Source organism: Saccopteryx bilineata, chromosome 7 (assembly GCF_036850765.1).
Source record: "Saccopteryx bilineata isolate mSacBil1 chromosome 7, mSacBil1_pri_phased_curated, whole genome shotgun sequence".
NCBI lineage: Eukaryota > Metazoa > Chordata > Mammalia > Chiroptera > Emballonuridae > Saccopteryx > Saccopteryx bilineata.
In genome coordinates this window covers 108,139,018-108,158,081 of record NC_089496.1, presented here as the reverse complement: position 1 = coordinate 108,158,081, position 19,064 = coordinate 108,139,018, and the positions used below count along the sequence as shown (strand labels likewise).

The 19,064-nt window shown below is 55.8% G+C and overlaps 1 protein-coding gene and 1 long non-coding RNA gene across 4 annotated transcripts in view; one reads left to right on the top strand and one right to left on the bottom strand.

The window, feature by feature from the left end:
• Positions 1-19,064, bottom strand: part of LHPP (phospholysine phosphohistidine inorganic pyrophosphate phosphatase) — a 95,646-nt gene that overhangs the window by 74,630 nt on the left and 1,952 nt on the right. The window contains exons 2-4 of one of the 2 annotated variants that reach the window (XM_066239659.1): positions 5,972-6,159; positions 1,978-2,131; positions 163-1,044 (exon numbers count right to left, since the gene is read on the bottom strand). In XM_066239659.1, the coding sequence (XP_066095756.1) occupies positions 633-1,044; positions 1,978-2,131; positions 5,972-6,159 (754 nt within the window). In that variant the 3' untranslated portion in view covers positions 163-632. Of the gene's footprint in view, positions 1-162; positions 1,045-1,977; positions 2,132-5,971; positions 6,160-19,064 lie in introns of those variants that run through there. The other variant, XM_066239660.1, reaches the window with a different exon arrangement.
• On the top strand, positions 6,922-18,689 carry LOC136310172 (uncharacterized). Of its 2 annotated transcripts, none has more exons than XR_010726523.1 (4): positions 6,922-7,127; positions 7,419-7,502; positions 14,001-14,100; positions 18,531-18,689. It is a non-coding gene; the product is annotated as an uncharacterized lncRNA (long non-coding RNA). The 2 variants fall into 2 exon arrangements; XR_010726524.1 differs by lacking the exon at positions 18,531-18,689 and adding an exon at positions 17,398-17,480.

Below are 19,064 nucleotides of genomic sequence, written 5' to 3'. Positions count from 1 at the left end.
GAACACATTTTATTTGTATGATAAACACACTAGAATAGTTCTAGTTCCTAAAAGAAATCAATCCACTCTTTTCTTTCTTAAGATTCCTTTTGTTTATTTTAATAGCAACATAGCCATGAAGAAATATTTCCTTACTATGTGTACAAACGATACAAGATAAAGACAACTGACTCTGAAGTGGGGAGAAGGGGACGATAGGAAGTGGTGGGGGTCTGTGAACTGGAATTGACAAGGTAGTGGCTTCGGCTAAACTTCTGTGTGCTTGGGGACATGGGGACCAGGGCTGTCAGATCTAATGCTTTTTTTCTAAAGAATCCAGAATTCTAGATATTTTATGTAAAATCTCCCCATTTTTATTTTGAAAATTTTTTATTTATTGATCTTAGAGAGAGGAAGGGGGAGAGAGAGAGAAAAAAAATCAATGTGCCCTAACCGGGGATCGAACCCGCAACCTTGGCACATTGGGATGATATTCCAACCAACTGAGCCAGGCAGCCAGGGCAAATCTCCCAATTTTTATACACATTCTCAAAAAAAATTTAAGGTCTTATGTGGGCCAAACATCTGCTCTAGAATGTTGCCTAGAGGTGACGAGCACAGGCTGTGGGTGGCACTCCTGGCCCCGTCGGCACTTACTGCATCTCCGTGGGCCTCTCCATATGCCCACCTGCCAAATGGCAACAAAACCATCTACAACCCACAGGATTGTGGCCGGAATTAAGCAACTTGGAGTACATAAAATGCTCAGCAATGGCTGGTGGCCAGATAAAAAGTCCTTCCCTTGTCTGTTTGAAGAGCTGGCCCCCTTCGGCAGGTAGAGGCAAGGGGTCCTCAGTCATCAGAAGCACCTCCACTGGGAAGGGCTTCCCTGGAGATGGCGTGGACCTCCTGGGCTGCAGGAGAAACGGGGGTGGGCTCCAGGGTCCGTGCACCGTGGAGAGCCCGGCGTTCTGAAAGCCTGGTGCTGCTTCCGTGGAGGACAGTAAGTCTGCACAGCTCTCCTGAGAGCAGCCCGGCATCAGGAGGCTCACAAACGCACCGCATCTGAAATGCGAAGGGGCTCGTCACGGCCGTACTTTGGTAGGAAGTCAGAAACCACGTCCACCAGCGGGTAGCGGTTACGGGCACCGCAGGATAACCACGTGAGGGGCAGCCGGGCCACAGAGCTATCTGTTTCTTGCATGGAAAGTTGTTGACAAAATGACGTTTGCTGAGCGATATAAAACAGGTGCTCGAACTAGGTGAAGCGTGCGGCTGACGCAAACACGCCCTTCGCTGGTGGTTGGCCTGCGCATGCGCAGGAAACCACCGGGGGGGGGGGGGGGGCGCACACACCCAAATGTCAGCAGTGGCTCTCGTGCCTCAGGACTGAAGGTACTTCTCATTTTCTTTCCTTGGCTCACCTGTTTGCTCTCATTTTTCTTCAATGACCATGTGGTTGGTAAAGGAGGTTAAGAAAATAATAACCAACGTGCTTTTTTAAAAGAAAAGAAATGCTAAAGGCTCAGACAAAAATGATGGTCCCGTCATCGCAACTTGACAAAGGCCAGGCTCTGCACCCAGAGATGTGGGGCCTGGATCAGGGCAGCCCACAGGTACACAGGCCTGTCACTACAGAGGTGTCCCCTCGGCACAATCCCTCAATGCCTGGGGCTGTGTCCTGTGTAAACACACCTTCCTGCTCTCGACTTTAAACTTGGGATGATGAACACTGGGCAGTGACCGTCCGCAATGACCCTCCCCGACCCCTCAGCCTACAAACCCCAGGCCCACGGGGAAGCCTGACCAACCAGCTCCTGCAGACTCAGATTTTCTCAAAAATGATGAAAAGAAAGGAAGGACATGACGGGAAAAGGCAAGGAAAGGGAGGGAGGGAAAAGGAAGTGACCCTGCGCCCACCCCGCACCCACGTTTCTGCACCCTACTTCGTGCCGCAAGTCAGAGGCCCAGGAGCATCCGTCCCCGGAGCTGACCTACCCCTTTCCCAGCGAGATGAGCACCGGATTCTCCAGCCCCATGAGCACCTGGAAGGCTTTGTTCATGTTCTGATAAGAAAAATTGTCTCCTGCATCTGCGATTACAACACAGTTTGGGTTGGACGTGTCGATCTGAGCGAATTCTGAACGGACTTCTAGAAAGAGGGAGAGAAAGGGACAAAGCCCAGGGTGAGGCTGTTGTCTCCCGCCTCCTCCCTGGGCACCCCCTGCCTGCCACCTGTGCCTGTTTCTTCCTCAGATGGCACCATCTCTTTCCAGTCCCCACACGGGGGGTTTGGGGGATGGACAAGGCAGGGGTGTTATTCCCACTTTACAGATGAGGGGTTCCAACTCTGCACGGTTAAGAGAAAGATGGGAGCACCCCGGGGACACCCACCCCAACACAGGTACTTCCCTGGGATCCCCCTTAGATCCAGACCACAGGCAAGAAACTAACTTTGCAACTAAGAAGGGAACTCTGCCTGGAGGGCCAGATTCCGAGGTGTAGATGGAATGGGGCCGCTTGCAGCCTTCGTAAGAGTCGCCCCAAACTGTGAGAGCCATCAGCACGTGTCAGCCAAACCCACCAGAGAGGAGACGGCACCACACGCACGTCCGGGGAGGGAGGAGCAGAGTCGCACCCCATGGCCTGGCTCATCAGCCCCCTCCTTGAGGGAAGTCCCTTCCTCCTCCTCTTCCCTCCCCACTTTCAAAATTAAAAGAGGAAGGCTGCAGGGTAAATCAAATTACTGGCTCCTGTCTTCAGTTCCTGGGAAAAGACAGATTTTCAACTCTCTTAGCATTAGATGGTGACCTTCCTAGAATTAAAAAAAAAAAAAAAAAAAAAAAAAGGACGTAACCACATCACACCCATAGGCATGGCGAGAAAGAGAAAAACTCTCAATGGCAAGTGCTGGTGAGGATGCTGACCAGCAGCCACCAGCGGCCACCACGAGCAGGGCTGCAGAGAGACACAGTCCCCTTGGGAAGAGGGCCGCTGGCTCTTAAACTGAACGCACACTGCCCCGTCACCCAGCAATTCCACTCCTAGGGATTTACCCATATGAACTGTACGGGAATGTTCAGTGATTCAGGGCCATCCTTCACAGCCTAAAAGTAGAAGCCACCCAGGCGTCCACCAACAGGGGACGGGGTACACAAGCCGTGGGCTATCTGCTCGATGAACACCACTCTGCAGTAAAAAAGGACAACCCTACCACTATGTGCACCCCATGGGCGAGTCTAGACAGACCCCTGTGGAAGGGAGTGTGACCTCAGCAGGCTGGGCTGCTCCCGCCGGGCACATCCCAAAGAGATGTTGTCATTGGGACGGGCCCTCCACCAGCTCGGGGAGGTCAGCTGAGCCCTTGGGACATCCTGCTGGTGGGTGTGGTTCTGTACACGTGGGGCCCGGGGCCACGCCTGCTCTACCTGTGTGACACCCGGGGACGCTGAGGCTGAGTAGCCACGGTCAGCCGCACGGGCACGGCATGCCTACCTGACTGACCTTTTACCAAAACCCCGACACAAGGCTCCAGGGAGCTTCTCTGGGTGATGACACCTGGCGTGTGCTGTCACGCGTCACCGCAGGGAGAACTGAGCACTTCACGGTGCAAGTCCGCTGGAGGGGACGACTAGAGTCACACCTGGGTCCTCCTGGAGTTTGTCCCAGGCGTCCCTTACCTTTGCTGAGTGTAATCTGCATTCTTCCACTGGGACCAAGTGTAACCGTGAGTATGACAGCTTTTCTGAGCCCTCTGACTCCTTCTAGGGAATCATCAAGCCTGAGGGTGAACCTAGGGACCCCCAATCCAATGAGAGGCTGTATGGCTCTATTTATATGAAGCTCTAGACAAGGCGAACTTGTTTATAATGCGAAAAATGCAGCTAGTGGGTGCCTCAACGGGGCTGCGGGACTGACAGGAAGGGGGGTGAGGGTAACGTTCTAGATCTCGATGGGGCTTTGGGTTACACAGATGTGGGCACTCGTCAAAACTCAGTAAAGGTACACTTGAGATGTCTGCATTGCACTGAACATAAATTTTAGATTAAAAAAAAAAACTATAAAAGACATTGACCTCTAGTTAATGATGGCTTGAATTTTAGCAAAGTGTACAGGTGATCTCTGGGTTATGAACGAGATAGGTTCTGTAGGTTTGAAAATGTTTAAGTATTTATATGCACAGAAAGGTAAAACAATACTATATTAAGCCTGACCAGGTGGTGATGCAGTGGATAGAGCATCCGCCTGGGATGCTGAAGACCCAGGTTAGAAACCCCAAGGTTGCCGGCTTGAGTGCAGGCTCATCACCTTGAGCTCAGGGTCATCGGCTTGAGCGTGGGATAATAGGCATGACCCCATGATCACTGGCTTGAGCCCAAAGGTCACTGGCTTGAGCAAGGGGTCACTGGCTCAGCTGGAGCCCCCACCCCCGGTCAAGGCACGTATGAGAAAGCAATCAGTGAGCAACTACGGTGCCGCAACTATGAGTTGATGCTTCTCATCTCCCTTCCTGTTTGTCTATTCCCGTCTGTCTATCTGTCTCTCTCTCGCTCACTCGCTTGCTTAAAAGAAAAAAACTATATTAAGACAAACACCTAAGTTGCATTTCATAGGTAAATGTACCTGTTCCAACTTACGTACAAATTCAACTTAAGACCAAACCTCAGAACCTCTCTTGTTCATACCCGGGGGACTGCCCGGACCAAGGTCTGTGATTCACTTTGCAATGCATCAAAAAGATATGATGGACAGGTGGGCGGAGGGGTGGGTGGATGTGAAAGGAAGAACACAGTGAGATGTCATTGGTAAAACTAAGGCGATGGGCCTCTGAATAGGCCAAGTAACCTTCTTTCAGTTTTGCTGTATCTTTCATAAGAAAATGCTTGGGGTTGGGGTGGAGGAAACCCATCAACATTAAAACATGAAAAAAGATTCCAAGTCTGAAAACACGGATACATTTACGGACACCACAGACTCAGGAGGACCGCTGAGAAGGGCACCCACCACCGTCTGCTTGTTTGACTCTGGGTCTGTCCCTTCCAGGCACTCGCTGAATTTTCCTCTCCTCCCCGCAGGCTCCGTCCCAGCCCTCCCTTTGCCCTGCGGAGGGCATTTTCTTTCCTAAGTCTTTCTCTTTTCTTTGAGAGAGAGCCTGTTCTAAAGACACTGGCAGGGATCCTAGATCACAGAGGAAGGACTCAGAAACACAGTTTCTAACGGCTGGGCATATTGCCCTCGATTGGCACCAGAGCCATGGATTTGACGCTGGGGCCCCGTAGGGAACACCTCTACTCCTCAGAGGCCCCAGCTCCTGCTGGGATGCAGAAGAGCGCGCCTGCCTCCGTCAGCAGTCAGCAGTTTGTAACTAAAAACGCCAAGCTCAGAGGATGGAAGAAAGAGAGGAGAGGGCTCAGTGCAAGGTGTCCTGGATTCTGGAGCACTGCTTTGTGAATATTCAGAAGGCACCAGGCAATACTGCCGGGTCCACGTGGTCCAGAAAACTCCACACAGAGGGTCAGAGTAGCTCTCTTCCTGCATTCGGATGAATCAGGAGGCAAACTTTGTGCTGTTTGCCTGAGGGCAGGGCTGGTTTCACAAATATATTCAATAGTTTAGGTTCCGGGTGCCAGGTGTTAGGAACCTACAGACCTCAATCTCCCAATCTCCCTCTTCACCTCTCCTCCCCTGCACCCTCCCCCACCCCCCCCACCCCACCCCCCCCACACACACACACCTAGAAGCTACATTTTTACCCCTTAACACTTTCCTGCCTCTTTGATTCCTCTGAGGAGCCATCTGGAAACTGCCCCTAGGGACCCTCTGATAGAGGCTTAGAAATGGACAGGGTCAGGAGATTTCCACCCCCGCCCGGGCCCACGAATGCCGCCAGCAAGAGCCACGTAGTGCCTCTGTGTCCTGCCCAGTGGTTTGGCCCAGGTGAGAGGGAGGCCGTTCCCTGCCCCCACCAGATCCCAGGGCCAGGCAGGCCTACCGTCGTGGACAAGCAGGTGTGGCCGAAGTCCTCGCTTCTTCAGGATCAGGCAGGCGGCCGGGGGCGGGGAGGTCACCTCGCCCTCTGAGATGTCAAAGCCCAGGCGGCGGAGCTCTGCCACCAGGTGTTTTCGGGACTTCTGCGACTCGTTGGTGCAGAACCTCACCTTCAGCCCTGAGCGCTGCAGTCTGGAGGTGGGAACAGGTGAGGGCTCTGTTACCAGGCAGGGCGTGTGGCCTCCTGGGGAGAGGGCTGGACGCATGCTTCTCCAAGGGCGCCTGGTGCAATCCCAGGGCAGGCCAGGCCAGAGGCCTCCGAGGTGGACCTTGACTAACCCTGGGGTGTTCGGGTTGGTGTTTCTGAGTAGGAGCGGACCCTTCCCAGGGCACCTGACCATTCCCCCACATCCCTCCTTCCCTCCTTATCCATCCTGAGCTTGGCACACCTGAGACTCCCCAAGGTTCCAACTGGTCTTGGTCCGTGCCTCCCTTTCCACCTGAGACACGTCTCTGTGCCTGAGACACATCTCCGCTCCCTCTGCCAATGACATGTCACACTCCCTCCACCCGGGACACGTGGCCTCTCCACACCTTCTCCCGCCTTCAGAGATGCCCTTGACACCTCCCGTCCACCACCCCACCCCATTTGGCTTGGCTAGAGGTCACCTCTGATTGTTCCCAGCAATTTCTCTGTACCTTCCCACGATAATCAGCCCTTGCACTTTGCATTTGAACTCTATGTGCCTAATTAAGTCTGGATCCAAATTTCCCCAAAAGGACAAAGGTCGAGGGACCAAGCTGAGGTGTGTCTTATCACTGTCATCTATCATATGTGCTCTGTAAGGTCAGGAAGGGGGTCTGTTTGGCTCTCAGCATGGGGCCTGGCAGCCAGGAGCCCCTGATAAGTGTTTGCTGAACCACTGACTGATGCAAAGGTCACCTCCTGCTTCCCCAGGGGTGTCCCGAGCCTGCAGCAGCACCCCCCCACACACACACACACACACACAGGTCCTGACGGAAACAGACGGGCTCAGTGTGAACACACGTCCCCGCGCCCTGGAGCTGACGGGTGCGCTCTGGGGAAGAAGTCGGCAGAGCCGCAGACACCAGAGCAGACGTGGACGGAGAGGCTGCCGGGGTCGTCATCAAGAGCCCAGGTGATTTGGTCCTTTCTTAGTATTTGTCTTTCCTAATCAGAGGGTGATGAATCGCCAATTACGCTTAGTGGTTAATTGCCCTTCATAAAGATAGCTTTTGTATTTTTAATCGGGCAGTTAATTATTGTAACTAATAGCGTCACCTTGTACATTATAGACAGATCTTCATTGATTGGCACCCAGAATGTGTGCTTCACACCCACGTTAATGGAGCCGCTGAGCTAAGAAGGGGGCTTGGGGGGGTGTCAGGGGACTAATTACCGCTAATGAATTGCGTTGTGACCTTCTCAGAACAGTGAGCAATCCGTGCAACAGAGAGATGACAGTGTCTCGCAGCTGCCGTTCCAAAGACAACTTCAGGAGCCGGTGGAAAAAGTGAGTAAATAACAGGACCCACTTCGGGACCCTCCGGCCACGGGTCCCCTCTGAAGTACCAGCCTCAGTTCACCCAAAGCATCTGCTTCCCACTCTGAGTGACAGTGTAGGATGATTTAGTCGGAAAAGTCTGCTGGCAGAAGCTTGGGGAAGCCCCCTCCCTGCGGGCCTGCCCACCTGTGCCCCCCGCCCCCTTTGGCGGCATCACCACAAGTGATTCTTGACCACTTGGGACCAGTCCCGGGTCCTCGCTTCATTTTTCTTATTCACTGAAAATAATAAAAGTGGTCCTTATGATTGCTCAAATGATGCGGCACGAAGGCATTACCCGGAGACTCGTCTCGGGCTCAGTGTCCGTGGTCTGATATCGTCCTCTCCCCGAGGGCAGAGCCACGCGGTTTGCACTGCTCACATCCATCCCTAGGGCCAGTGCCCGGCACGCTGGTGACCCTCACTGAGCCTGTGCTGTCAGGATAAACAAGCCAGCGAGGCAAGAAGCGCTCCCCCCATTCTAGAGACGAGGAAAAGGAGGCTCCAGGAGGCAGACACCTACAAGGTCACGCAGCTTGTAAGCAGCAAAGCTGACGACTGGCTACGCCTAGGCGGTGGCGTGCGCAGGCCCTGGCACCAGCCAGTGAAGGGAGCACGTGCCCACAGGGCCTGGCAGCCCCAGGAACCTAGGCCCGGCTCTTCCTGCTGGGAGGGAAACCGGCACCCTCTAGGTGTGCACACCGGGACAGAAAGTGTGAGATGATGGGTCACACTGGTGAGGCCCCGAATGGCCCATGCCACAGCCTGAGCTGAGTCAAATGAGGTCACGAGGGTGGGTGCGGGGTATGTGTCCCTGTAAGGTTAGTGTCCCTGTAAGAAAAGACACCAGCGAGCTCTCTCTGCATGTGCGGAGAAGAGGCCGTGTGAGGACACAGCAAGAAGATGGACGCCTACAAGCCAGGAAGAGAACTCCCACCAGAAACCAACCCTGCCGGCGCCTTGATCTTAGATGTCCAGCTTTCGGAACTCAAAGAAAGTCAAATTCTGCTGTTTACGCCCTACAGTCTGTGGTATTCTGTATGGCAGCCCAAACAGACAAAGACAGAGAACCAGCTCCTCAGTGTCTTAGTGGGGTCTGCTGTCAGATGTCCAGGTTTGGCCTGGGGGGTCCTGGGGCATCAGGATTCAGTGTCAGGAGAGCCTGAGCCCGCATGGCTTCCAGGCCCCCACACAGCAGGCAAGGCCCCAAGGGGAGTGAGTCCAACGGACTTCAGCACCGGGGAAAAGCCCAGCTCCCGGACAGGACATGGTACCCCTCCAGCACCCAAAACCCGGGGACAGGGAGCCTACTGCAGGACACCCCAGCCCAGAGGGGGGCTCTGGCCAGGCAGCCCTTCTGAGACCACGGCCACTGCTTCAGCACGCTGTCCCTCCCCCCAGGAGCCCTGTGGATGTGCCCCAACTTCCTGTGGCTGCACCGGATCTTTGAATTGACCTTTACCTCATCCTGGCAGGCCAGGACAACCTCTGAGTGACAACGTTGTCGCCTGGTACAATTACTGTGCATCACATGAACTGGTCCCTCGCAAATCAGCCCGGACCTCACACATCTGCTGGCTGTCGGCATCTGCCAGGGGCGCTCACCCGAAAATAATGAAAACCCTCTCATTATCGTTCGGTAGCAGGTAGAGCGCGAGGGCGATTACTGGACATCCTGACCGACCTTGGCACAGCTCCACAGCCTGCTGCCCTCAGCTCGCCAAAGAGGGGTCGGCAGGGGGGCCTGGTATGGGGCAGGAGGGTGCCTCAACCAGGCCCCTCCCAGCTGGGCCTGGATCGGTCCCCACCCCCCTGCACTCAGGAATCCGTCACCTTCGACTGACCCAGAAGGCCCTCTTGTCCCCCTTAGTGTGGCTTCATCATCCCCTAGTGCCAAGTTCTCCTCATCCCCCAAGGCCAGTCCATACGTCCCTTCCTCCAGGAAAGCTCCCAGAACCTCACACTGCCCAGGCAGAGCTGTCTTCCTCTGTGCGGCTCTCACAGCCCTGGGTGCTGCTCTTGGCATCAGCACCATGACATGCTTCCTTGGTCTCCTCCACCCGCTCAGGGCTCCTGCACCCTGCCCAAGCCTGGCGCCCATTCTCAGGTGCTAAGTGAGCGGCGAGGGCCAGAGCTGCCCCTGGGCATCCCTGAGCTTGAATGGCCCACATCCCCCATGAGAAAAGCCTCGGCTCACCAACGTGCATACCACCCTAGCATCTCCTAGGTCAGGATGCCAGGCTGTGGAAGGGGGTGGGGAGTCAGTGTCACAGAGACCAGAAAAAGCTCCTGCCAGGGGGTCAACGGGCTGCAGGGACACAAGGAGTTGCTAAGCGGGGTCCAGGGCCAGCTTGGGGGCCTGCCACCAAAGGGGTGAGGGCAGCAGTTCACATGTGGGACGTGCTCCCTGGTCACAAAGTGAAGCTCGTATTTGGGAAGCGACAGCTCAACGGGTCACAGGGCCTGAAGCTGCCCCTTTCCTGGATGGGTGTCACCTGGATTCCCCCCAAAATACACCTGGCATAGCTCCCAGCACCCAGCACGGCAGTGCTTTACTGTGAAAAGCACCTCACTGATCTAAACCCCAGATGCGAGGGGCACAGCTGGTACCCAGAGAACCTCAGGAAGAAACTGCACGCTCACAGCCAGCCCCACTCCACCGCTGCTCCGGCATCTGCCTCTGATCCTATCTCGTGGAAGGTTTCTAGAGCAGCCCTGACCCGCCAGCCCACTCTGCCCTGGGGCCACACTCAAGATGTGACCCGGTAGGGTGGAGGGTCCTCATTACTGCCCGCATCGGAACAGCTGCTGGAAGACAGAACTCAGAGGGCAAGGACGCTTACAGCGCCTCCTGGGGTTGTCACGAACTGAACAGGACGACAGCGCTGGGCCAAGGCCCTCAGGGAACGCGAGTCCCTGCTGCCCCCGTGGCTCCACGGCCTTGTCGCCAGCAAGGCTCTATGGATAAGCTGGCCACTGGTGAACTCAAAAATCCTCGGCCGCCCCTTGCACAAAGCCACGGACACGGAAAACATACGGTCGGGGAAACAAAACTAGCAAAGTTCTTTGTTCTGAGAAGCCACATGTTTAGAACGGAAGGTCAAGTTGGAGCTTTGATGAGAGCGGTGCTGGTTTTGCAGTAGAATAGTCACCGTGCACACTAAGGGACACCCGCATCGATGCTGGGAGGGTCCTGGCTCAGTGTCCCAGTGGGTATATCCGCTCAGGGTCAGAGGGCCAAGAGCTTCTCCCACCCTGAGAATGGGCTCTGGCTTCCCAGCTGTGGTCCTGCACCTGGACCTTGGTCAGGCCCTTGGCTGGGCATCCATGGACCAAACTCTCAGAGTCCTTGAATCCCAGCCATGAAATGGGCTAACAACCGTACCTGGCCTTCCAGCATTCCAGGTCTGGGCACCAGAGACACACTGTGAGCCCTCTCTTGTGCTGGCGTCACCACGGGACTGTGACACTGAGGGTCACCTGTAATGGCCTCTACCAGGAGCTCCAGCTGGGCCTGCTGTTCCCCCCCCCTCTTTCCATTGACGTCAACAAGTCTAACGACCAGCACTTCACCCACCTGGAGGTCCCTCCCCACTCCTCAGCTGACACCGCCGGACAGTGTGTGTCATCAGAGTCCAGGCAAGAAACGTCCAAAGTCTGGACAGAGAGAACATGGGAGGTGATGACTCACATGGCTGGACCCTGGATGGGCCTCTCAGCCCTGACCAGCCAGCCAGTGACCTCCGGAGAACAGCGACGAGGTCAAATAGACAGTGGGCAGGTCCCAAAGCCAGGGCCCTCAGGAAACACGTGGCACACCGTCCCCCAGCCTGTGACCGCCTCGCCTGCCATCCGGTGTTCTCTCTGACCTGCCTGAGCCTCTAAGCTCAGGTCAGAGACATGCCGAGGCCACAGTCATAATGTACTGTTTATTCATAAACGCACTTGAGAGTCAAGTCAGAGACCCTAGAAGCCAGAGGACAGCTTGGAGATCGTGCAAGCGGGTGGCTCACTTCACAGAGGAGACTGAAGCTCAGAGAGACAGAAGGTGCCTCAGAGCATGTCTTGAGGAGACTTGGGTTCTTCAGACCACTCCCCAGCCTTGGAAAATCGGCCAGCCGTCCTCAATGAGAGCTGTCACAGGCCAGTCTAGTTCCGGGCACTGCCGGGGACAGTGACCAGGCATTCCCAGGGTAGGGTGGGCGCCTAGCTGGGGCAGCAGACACACCCACAGCACCTCCACTGTGCAACCAAGGCTTGTCACCTCACCCCCTCCAACCTCAGTTTCCACATCTGTAAAATGGAGCACTGACAGTTGCTACTTGATAGGGTTATGTTTAAAAAACCAAATAAGAAGCACCAGGCACATGGCAAATACCCAGTGAATGGCAGTAGCACTGGGTGCCGGGACATCTGGCCCCTCGAGGCAAGCAGTATGACGGGAAGCAGGCGGCCAGGTGACACCTCCCAGGGGCACTGTTAGAAAAGAGGGAAAGTTCAGTCCAGCAAAGGGAGCCTGGGCCAAACCCAGGGTGACTCGTCCTGGGAGGGGACATCCCTGGAGCACCCGGAAAGGAGGGAGCCCCAACAATAGCTCCCACAGATCGCAGGGACTAGGTGCTCCCCCCACTTCCTCTCCGCACGTCACCTACATGTTCACACTGAATCCTCTGGAGACAGCGTGGAGATGGGACAATGTCCTGTTTACAGCGAGGACCTGAGGCGTGGAGGGACTGCATGTCTCCCACACAACTCCCCGCACCGAGCTCCAATGAGAACCCGTTCATGTTTGTGAAAATGCATACAACTGTGAAAAACAGAAGCCCCGGGCAGAGTAGAGGGATCTTGTTTTGCATGTGGACCGAGTTCCACAGCTGAGAGGCTCCGCATGCTTGCTGCGTAACCACCGCTCATGCTCTCAGACACACCAAGCACAGAATGCTCCTTTAGCGCCCAGATGCGGAACGAGCACCATGCCGGTTTAAGAAAACAGATCTCACTTAAACTCTCACACCCTGACAGTGTTCCAGGTGGGAAAGTGAGGCACAAAAAGGCTAAGGAGCTTTCCCATGACCACTTCACAACTGTAGGTCAGGGCTGGACTCAAAACCCAGGCCCCCAAGGGCTGACACCTACCTTTTTTCTAGGTGAGAGGCAGCCCTTGCCCTGGGGAGAGCACTGAACCCCACTCTCCTTCCTCACGAGGTGCCTTTCAGCAGCTCCTGTCTCCGCTCTGAGCCTCAGGTCTCCTCTCTGTATAGGGGGCAGCCTCCTGCTGGCTCCAGGGTCATGGGAAACCGCCCTGCACATCAGCACAGGCAGGGCCCGGGCTCGGCTTTGCAAACATGGCTTCTCAAAACATCCATGGGGTGTGGGGATTGTGGGGTGTGTGACAAGTGCACTGTGAGCTTCGTGAGTAACCCGTGCCACGCTCACCTCCTAGTCAGAAGGGGCGCCCTACCGGGGGCAGCGTCGTCAGGATAAACTATCCATTCTGTCTCAAAACCACGCCTGCCCTCAATTTCCACAGGGTACCCCTCCCTGCCCACTGAGGCAGAGGCCAGACACTGAGAAACAGCTCCAGCACTGACATGGAAGTCAGGGTGTGGCCTCACACACCTGCCATCGCTGGGTTTCCCTCCACACGACAGGGTCGTGATTCTGTTCTAATGCCACTCCAGACATATGTGGGGTTTTTTGTTTTTGTTTTATTTTTCCAAAGTTAGAAGCGGGGAGGCAGTCAGATAGACTCCTGCATGCACCTGACCAGGATCCACCCAGCATGCCCACCAGGGGACAATGCTCTGCCCATCTGGGGCGTTGCTCCGCTGCAACCAGAGCCATTCTAGCGCCTGAGGTGGAGGCCATGGAGGCCATGGAGCCGTCCTCAGTGCCCAGGCCAACCTGCTCCAATGGAGCCTTGGCTGCAGGAGGGGAAGAGAGAGAGAGAAAGGAGAGGGGGAAGGGTGGAGAAGCAGATGGGTGCTGCTCCTGTGTGCCCTGGCTGGGAATTGAACCTGGGACTTCCACATGCCAGGGAAACACCCTACCACTGAGCCAACCAGCCAGGGCCCATGTGGGTTGTTGTTTACACACATTCTTCTATGGCTTTTTCACTTGCTCTATACAACATCCACATAGTAGACATGAATGTCAGCACCAAGCAGAGCTGCCTCCCTCTTGTTCACAGCTGCACAATGTTCTGCCATCCGGATAAGTCACTCTCCAGTCCCTCACCTGCTCTGGAGGGACATGTGGGCAGCTTCTGGCCACCCAGGTGAGTTATAAACACCCAAACCGTGTGCGCCGTCAGCTGTGCCAGGCTTTAATGAAAAACACTTGCAACATTTTTACTGACTGACCTCATAACCAATGTTACAGATTTGAACATCAAAAATATATACTATTTCAATATTGATCTTTTATCTTTTTTTTTAATTATTATTATTATTTGGGGATTCTACCCAGATTTCCTTTGGAAGATAAGTGCTCAGAGGCTACGGAAGAGTGTGAAACTCCTGGGTCGGATCCGCAGGGGCCTCCAGGCTCCCATGACCTATGACCTAAGGTAAGAAAACAAAGTCATTGAGCATCAGGGCTGCCTGGGGAGTGCGGGTGGGAAGGGTGTGAGGGGTCTCCTGCCCCCAGGACTGGAGCTGAATCAGGAAAGAAAAGAGGCACATCTTAAAACCCTCTGTGCTTCTGGGGGAATAGAAGGAAAGGTCCGGGAGGATCCACCCTGTCACCTTGAGGAAGTGACGGACACAGGTCTGGTGACAAGGGTCTGGGCGTTCACACATTGGCGGGGATGTTTGTGAGAAGGAGGCTGCTTGGGACACCTGAGGCTTACATGGTAATAGAATGAACACCCCCAGCCCGGGGGCCAGCCACCTGCTCTCCCCACCTGTCCCATCTCTGAGGACGGTGGCTCTCCCCTACAGAAATGGCAGCACAAGTGACAGGACAGGTCCCTTGTCCCAGGTCCACACTGAGTCAGGAAGGTTCCCATTGGCCTAAACAAACTCAAACAAGCGCCCGCCCCCTCTGACATCCATAAGGGCCCCCAGTGGCAGGCGCTGGGCCACGTGCGAGGGGATGGGATTAAGCAACACAGGGCAAGCTCCTGGCTGCCCACAGTCCCTCATAGCTGTTATTATTGCTGCCCCTGGGGACCTGTGTCCCTAGGGCTGGGTGGTGCCAGTGTGACCCAGCATCAGGAGGAGGTCGGTCCTAAAGACAACGGGCTGACCGGACTTCTGACAAGGTTCCCCTGGCCCTGTTCCTCTCTGCTCCAAGACCTGCTGGGAGGGGCCCGAGCTTTACCAGGGTCCCGGGGCTTCCGGTGCGCCCTGGCTTTGCGAGGCCCCACTGCACCGCGGTGGTGCCGGCTGGAAATTGCTTTATGAGGCTGCCCTGGGCCCAGGCAGAGCCCGCTTCCTTCCGGCCCCAAAGAAGGTCTGGCCGGCCAGGGCCCAGCAGATGTGCTTTAGTGACCAGGACAGGATGCAGTAAATGCCCACCCGCCTTTCACATGCAGATGCCTCTGGGGCCAGCCTTTGTGCTGGTGGCCCCTGGGCCCGCCCTAGCAGCCCCTGCTGGGCTCGGCCCTGCCTTGGAATGGCTCTCCAATAAAAGGCCTGAGGGGGGGACCCAGGCCAGTTACAGATGTCCCATGACCATGCCCGCCCATAAGTCCTGGGGCAATGAAAGGGGCCCCACCCAGCCAGCACCATCCCCAGAAGCTTCAAGGAGGGACTGCATTGCCTGGGAACGACAAGGGGGCAAAGTCATTGTGGCCTCAGAGCCTGGGCCTCCCGTTCTCCCATCTGGGACACTGCTGGCCCAGATGACAGGTTCCAACCCCAGCCCTCACATCACTGGATCTGAGGCCACGCCCCCTCCCCTCGGCTCCCCACCTCCTTTCTGGGTGCTCTTTACACTGGTCTCCCCACACTGGACCGGCAGCTTCGGGGGGGGGCAGGGACGTGCATCTGCCCAGTCCACTGCCAGAGCTCACAGCAGTGTTTTCAGTACAGCAGATGCACTCAGGGAATAACTGCTGGGTGTGTGAGTGAACAAATGAGAGGCAGTGTGGGGGAAACCAGGGTTCATCCTCCCAGTTCCTGACTCTCTGAGCCTCAGACCCGTTTTGCAAAGGGGCCAACGCCCAACATTAGCGCTGGCTGTAAAGGTAGCATGCAGGGTAAGGTGGTGTGTGGGGTTACGCTCCTGCCTGGGACATGGCAGACCTCCCTCCATCAATGGTGGCTGCTATTGTTGTGATAGACATTGTTCTTCTTCTTATGTTTTTTGCATTTGTATTTTTCCGAAGTTAGAAGCGGAGAGGCAATCAGACAGACTCCTTCATGCACCCGACCAGGATCCACCCGCATGCCCACCAAGGAGTGATGCTCAGTTATGGCCAGGAACCATTCTAGCACCTGAGACGGAGGCCATGGAGCCGTCCTCAGCACTCGGGCCAACTTTGCTCCAGTGGAGCCTTGGCTGTGGGAAGGGAAGAGAGAGACAGAGAGGAAGGAGAGAGGGAGGGGTGGAGAAGCAGATGGGCACTTCTCCTGTGTGCCCTGGGAATCAAACTTCCACACACCAGGCCGATGCTTTACCGCTGAGCCAACCGGCCAGGGCAACATTGTTCTTATTTTTAACATTTTTTTAAATTAAATTTTTTTTTATTGATTGGTTTTTAGAGAGAAAGAGAGAAACATCAATGTGTTGCTCTATTCATTTATACATTTATTGGCTGGTTCTTGTATGTGTCACATTCTTGTGTGTGCCCCGACCGGAGAGCAAAGCTGCCACCTCGGCGCACTGGGGGTGCTCCAAGCCACCGAGCTATCCAGCCAGGGCCTCGACATTGTTCTGAAAAGCAGAGTTTATACTCCCCACGTGCTCTGTCCCCAAAAAGGTGAAAACCTGAGGACAGCTGTCACCACAGAAAATCTAGAAAGAAGAGTGGTGAACTGCCCCTCCCCTTAGGGGGTTCCCAGGACAGAGGTGCTATTAGGGAACCCAGGGTCCTGGGGAGCTGCCGGGAGGTGAACTCCCCCCACAGGACCCTGGGTCGCCCCCTCCACATCACACTTGTCCTTCCGCAGCTCTGTTCTTACCCCAGGGACTTCCTCTGAGCTCCCTGTGACTTCAAAGAGAGTGTGCATATCAAGGAGGCCTCCTCTGAGTGTGAGGTGCAAAGAACCCTCCCTAGGGCAGCTGCAAAACTTACAGAAAGCAGCACAGTGCCAGAGCAATTCACTTTGGCAAACAGGGCCCGTCCTGTCAGATTGCTGGGGGACAGTGCTCTCTGGCTCAGTCACCAGGAGAGGGAAACGGCGTTGCCTGCACAGCTGGACCATCTCCAACGCAGGCAAATGTTACTGGGGGAGTTTCCCAGAGCGCACCAACTGCCACCAAGGGCGACTCACTGGGGGGCCTGGACAGCTAGGCCTGCGTGGAAGGGCCTGGTCTTTAAAGAGCTGGTGGAGGCCCTGGCTGGTTGGCTCAGCGGTAGAGCGTCAGCCTGGCGTGCGGGGGACCTGGGTTCGATTCCCGGCCAGGGCACATAGGAGAAGTGCCCATTTGCTTCTCCACCCCCCCTCCTTCCTCTCTGTCTCTCTCTTCCCCTCCCGCAGCCAAGGCTCCATTGGAGCAAAGATGGCCCGGGCGCTGGGGATGGCTCCTTGGCCTCTGCCTCAAGGCGCTAGAGTGGCTCTGGTCGCGGCAGAGCGATGCTCCAGAGGGGCAGAGCATCGCCCCCTGGTGGGCAGAGCATCACCCCTGGTGGGTGTGCCGGGTGGATCCCGGTCAGGCGCATGTGGGAGTCTGTCTGACTGTCTCTCCCCGTTTCCAGCTTCAGAAAAATACAACAACAACAATAACAAAAACAAAAAAAAGCTGGTGGAAGAGATGCAGAGAGAAGAGGAATGTCGGGGGGCCTAGGGGGCACTGCACTGCAGAGCGGCCCAGGTTATGTGGGTCCTGGGGGGCTCAGGGGCTCTGGAAGTAAACCATCCCCACACCCCATGGCCCCCACAGTCTGGGAGCAAAAGGTAAGGAGGGTGGAGAGGGAGGGAGGGAGTCACACAGGCCCTGGTGGACAGGGAGCAGGTGTGGGGACTTGGTCTGTGTCATGGGAGCCCAGAGGGTCTCAGAGGGATCAACCTCTCAGCTCTCGGTTCTCCAAACACCTGCACAGCACGGTGATACAGTCCTTTGTGATAACAGATACTGTGTCCCCTCACTGAAAAAATCCCACAGGCTCTGGGGAAGGAGCCTCCCCTCCCTCAGCTCTGTAACTGGCTGGGATATATCTTAGGACAGTTACTGTATCGCTGTGCTACCAGAGACACCCAGATAAATCTGCCTGAGAGCAAAGCAAATCAAAACAAAACCCTCCCAGGGATCAGTCAGAAGATGCCAGTGCAGGGCCCATAGAGGTTTACAAACTGGGGCACCTCTTTAATGCCACCCACTGTAATCGGTGCCTTCCTCAGGAGGGGCTGTGACAGGCCCCCGACCTTTCTCAATACCCCCTTCTCCCTGAAGGGATCCTAAATACGGGTATGGCACAACGATCAGAAGTCAGGCAGACCTGGGCTGCCATGGCCCCTGGCCATTTCAACTGAGTCCCAGGCCGTCTTGGAGCCACGGTTGCTTTCGCTGACAAAGGGAGAGAACAGCACTGCTGTCCCAAACCCCAAATACTCCGGGAACTGAGTCAGAGAGCAAGAGGAAAGCAGGACGTGGCACACGGTCAGCGCTGTCTAGAGGCAGCCATCCGTGCTGCTGCTGGCAGACACGGGAGTCTCACCTGCCTGGCAGCAGTACCCCCAGGACCCTCAGGACCGACTGGGAAGCGGGCTGGGCAGGCAGCCCTACCTTCCCCAGGGCCCTGGCAGAATCCATTCTGTGCCTGCTTCTCAGAGAGGCTGGAAGGCAGGGTCTGAGTCTCGGCCCACATCCTTGACCTGCTTTACTTTTCAGGGTTTTAGAGGCAAAAAGGACCCGGCTGCAATGAGAAGGATGGCAGACCAAGTGTTGGTGAGGACACGGCGCGAACAGGACTCTGGCGTGCTGCTGTCTGAAGCGCTCTTCCACGCCAAGACTTCAGAGGAAATCTCCCATTTTCATCCAGCTCTTAGAAGGTTTCAACTTTCCCTTTAAATTTCCTTAAACCTTAAATTGCGGGACACTCCTGCCTAAAATCTTCAGCGGCGCCCCAGTGTCCCCTCTACCTGGAAGGCGCGTCCTCCGCCCCCTCACCCAGAAGGCCCTTGTTTCCTCCAGTTCGGCCCAGTGCCGCCTCTGCAGAGCTCACCCTGGACCCCTCCCTGGCCCGGGCCAGGCTCACTCCCATTTGCTTCACGTCACTTATACCAACCTGGCGTCCATCTGTGGCCAGGTTTACTGTCCATCTCCCCTCCAGACATGAGCCCTGTGAGGCCTGGTCAGCCTCAGTCACCGCCCTGGGCTCTGGCCTCTTGCTCCTCCTCCCCAAGGACCCCAAGTCACAGCCCA